The 3,198-nt window shown below is 36.8% G+C and overlaps 1 protein-coding gene across 1 annotated transcript; it reads right to left on the reverse strand.

Moving 5' to 3' along the window:
* Positions 1-242: 242 nt before the first annotated feature.
* Positions 243-2,734, reverse strand: LOC114175921 (abscisic acid 8'-hydroxylase CYP707A2-like). The gene is made up of 7 exons (XM_028060765.1): positions 2,441-2,734; positions 2,034-2,349; positions 1,481-1,867; positions 1,129-1,303; positions 914-1,020; positions 718-836; positions 243-608 (listed from the first exon to the last, which is right to left on the reverse strand). The coding sequence occupies exons 1-7, from the start codon at positions 2,650-2,652 to the stop codon at positions 515-517; spliced, it is 1,410 nt and encodes a 469-aa protein (XP_027916566.1). The 5' UTR covers positions 2,653-2,734; the 3' UTR covers positions 243-514.
* Between the last annotated feature and the right edge of the window lie 464 nt (positions 2,735-3,198).

Raw genomic sequence — 3,198 nt, forward strand, 5'->3', positions numbered from 1 at the left:
TATATTTCAGTAACTTTGTTTATAAACGAATGCATAAATAAATAATTCATAATAATTTAACAGATAGATTTATATTTCATTATCTTATTATACTTCTAAATTATCCATATCTCTAGGTCGTGTATACAATATACGTATGAATATCCGAGTTACAATGCAGAATAAAATATTTTATTTTTATTTAGTTTCTTCTGTATTACTCCAGATAGTGAAAGATGAAAGAGTAAAACTGTAAATCTTAGAAAAAAAAATAACAGTCTTATTGAGAGCTTCTCCTGTACAACACAACTGAGTCATTCCCTTCCTCATCATCATACCATAATAAGTATTTTCTGTTGTCTTTTGCTCAAAAAATTTAGAGATAGAAGAATGGATCATTTTTTTGATCTAAGGGTCTCTTTCATCATTCTCTGTAGTCTAACACATTGGACTGTGTTTAGAAGAATTATTTGCAAATTGAAGAAGTTGGTTCCAGCTATGGTTAGTGTGCCTCCACTCTTGATTTGAATGATATTTATTTTTTGGGATAAAATGTCATGGGCAATCCATTCTCTGGAAGAGCAAAGGGGCCATACTGAATCCCATTTTTCGCACCAACTGTAGACCACCTGCATAACAATAATACCAACTACCTTAGAATCATTCAAAACATTCTAATTTTGGAACATGTCTCTCATCACTGCACACTCTGAAAAGGGTTACAACCAGATTGCCAACCTGTACTTTGTGATCAGGTGATGTAGAAGCACCAACATCTCCAACTTGGCTATTTCATTGCCCGGACATGCATGGGTCCCATTGCCAAATGGCATAAAAGTATTGGGCTTTGGAGCCACCTGGCAAAATTATTTAACACAATCACATATGAACATGGACAATAATGCATAAGTTCCTTTCTCTGCATAATACTTACCTCAAATCTTGAAGGATCAAACTTTTCTGGCTCTTTGAAGTTGTCAGGACTGTGGTGGATGTTCCTAAAAAGTGGTAATACTTTCCACCCTTTTGGTATGAGATACCCTGAAGAAAATGCATTCCCCCCAACACAACACAAAATCATAAACATATTGAAGAAAAGAAAAGAAAAGAAAAAGAGAAATGGGTATCTTATCAGATTTGGTTATTGACCTTGAAATTCAACATCCTCTATAGCTTCTCTGAAGGTAAAAGACAAAATCGATGCTATTCTTAGAGTCTCCTGTATGATCCTGGATGTCAAAGGCATATTTTTTGTGTCTGACCAATTTAAGCCCATTTCTTCTCCACTTTCTTCCTTGCACCTTAATATCGACTCATGCTCTTCCTGCAAAACCCATAATCAACAAATTTTTAACTCGCCAAACCAAACCACACTCCAGATTTGTCATAAAAGGTTTAAACTAGACACTCGAAAAACATAAAAAATGTTTTCTTTTTCTGTCATTAGTTGTCTGGGTTAAACAAACACTTAATTGAAGAAAACTATGAAGCATATGCTTACAGTTGCTGCTTCTAAGACACTGGGGTTTTCGCCGAGGTACTTAACAATCCACGTAAGTACTGTGGCAGTGGTGTCACGAGCGGCAAAAATAACACCAATGATGTTATCTGCTATCTGTTCATCAGTGAGTCCTGCTTTTTCACTCATGAACGATCCCAGCAAGTCATTGTGTTCTTGTTTCGTCTTCCTCCTTGTTGAGATTATTTGAGCCACAGTATCTGCAAGCTCTTTCCTTGCCTTCATGGCCTTGTGGAAAAGTGTTCCGGGAAGGTTTATGGGCATTGAGTTGTACCCTCTCTCAAGGGTGTAGTACCATCGCTTCAGATCCTCTGCATTCAGAGTTTCATCTTTTCCAAATATTGTCAGCAGGGCCACGTTGATGGTATACTGTAAAAGATAACACGGGAAGGAAAAAATAAAATTAAAAAATCGTTCTTTATTTGGTAAATATAGAACAGAAATAACAAGTTGTAAATGGGTTATTTATTATTTTATTTTTTTCCTTTTTTAAAAAACAGAGGATTTTGCCGTGTGGTCTGGTTTGAGGGCTCACCGATTTCATTTCGAGGAAAGTGGTGATCAACTTTCCTTGCCATGATCTGAGGCAATTTTGGGCAATGGATTCAATGTCAGGGACTAAAGTTTTGATGGCCTCAGGGGTGAAGGTGCGAAGGACAAGCTTTCTGAGGTTAGCATGGTATGCTCCTTGGTGAAAGAAAATGGCTTGCTTCCCCAACATCCTCTCTTTGCTATCAGGAAATGTTGGTTTGAAGAGTTGAGCTTTGGTGAGCACAAACTTTGCTGCATCCGGGTTAGAAATCATCACACAAGGATAACCCAAAATGTGTGACTTAAACATAGAACCATACCTGTTGAAAAAAACAAAGAAGAAGGATTTATGTTAATGCAAGTGAGAATTTTGTTTTGTTGAAGGAGATTGAGAAAGGAATTGATTTGAACCTCTTGATTTTTGTGGCAAAGAAAACATTTGGGTCTTGAGAATACATTTGGAAGGTTTCTCCTATATATGGCCAACCCATGGTCCCAGGAGGAAGTGGCAATTGTGTCTTAACGTTGGAAGGGAAGAAGAAGAAGAAGGTTTTGATGAGTAAGTTGAGGAGAAGAATAGATAGGAAAGAAAGAAAGATGCAGAAGATAGTGGTGAGTTCCATGTGTATTGGTTTAGATTTTGTGGGTTGTGTAGTTGTTGGTGAATGCGAAGGAAGAAGAAGTTGAAGAAAGATATGTTGTGAGAGAAAAAAGCAGAAGATGTGAGGTATTTATAGGTGCAGAGAGTGAAATGATAGGAAGGAAGGAGAAAAGAGGAAAAGAGGAAAAGAGGAAAGAGAGTGGTTTTGAATTACAGGTAAATTAAATTTCCAGGTAAATTAAATTTCCACACACGGAATCTCTCTCTCACCAGCTAGCTAGGTCATTTATGTTATGTTTTGGACTGATTGTGTTGCACTTGTATTGTGTTGTATCTCTCATGAGAGAGAAAGCATGAAAGTGAGCACGTGTCCCAAGAGTGTATGTATATACGGACAGATACAACATTTGAAGAATTGAATTTGGTCACCCGTACGATAAGATGATTGGGAGGGGTGTCTCTCATTGAGGGGAAGAACAACAACAACAACTAAACTAAACCGCCAATGATAGTTCATATACAAACTTAATTTATGTTTAATTCAAGCTTTTATAATGTATTATTTACA

This window comes from Vigna unguiculata, chromosome 3, assembly GCF_004118075.2.
Source record: "Vigna unguiculata cultivar IT97K-499-35 chromosome 3, ASM411807v1, whole genome shotgun sequence".
Lineage (NCBI taxonomy): Eukaryota > Viridiplantae > Streptophyta > Magnoliopsida > Fabales > Fabaceae > Vigna > Vigna unguiculata.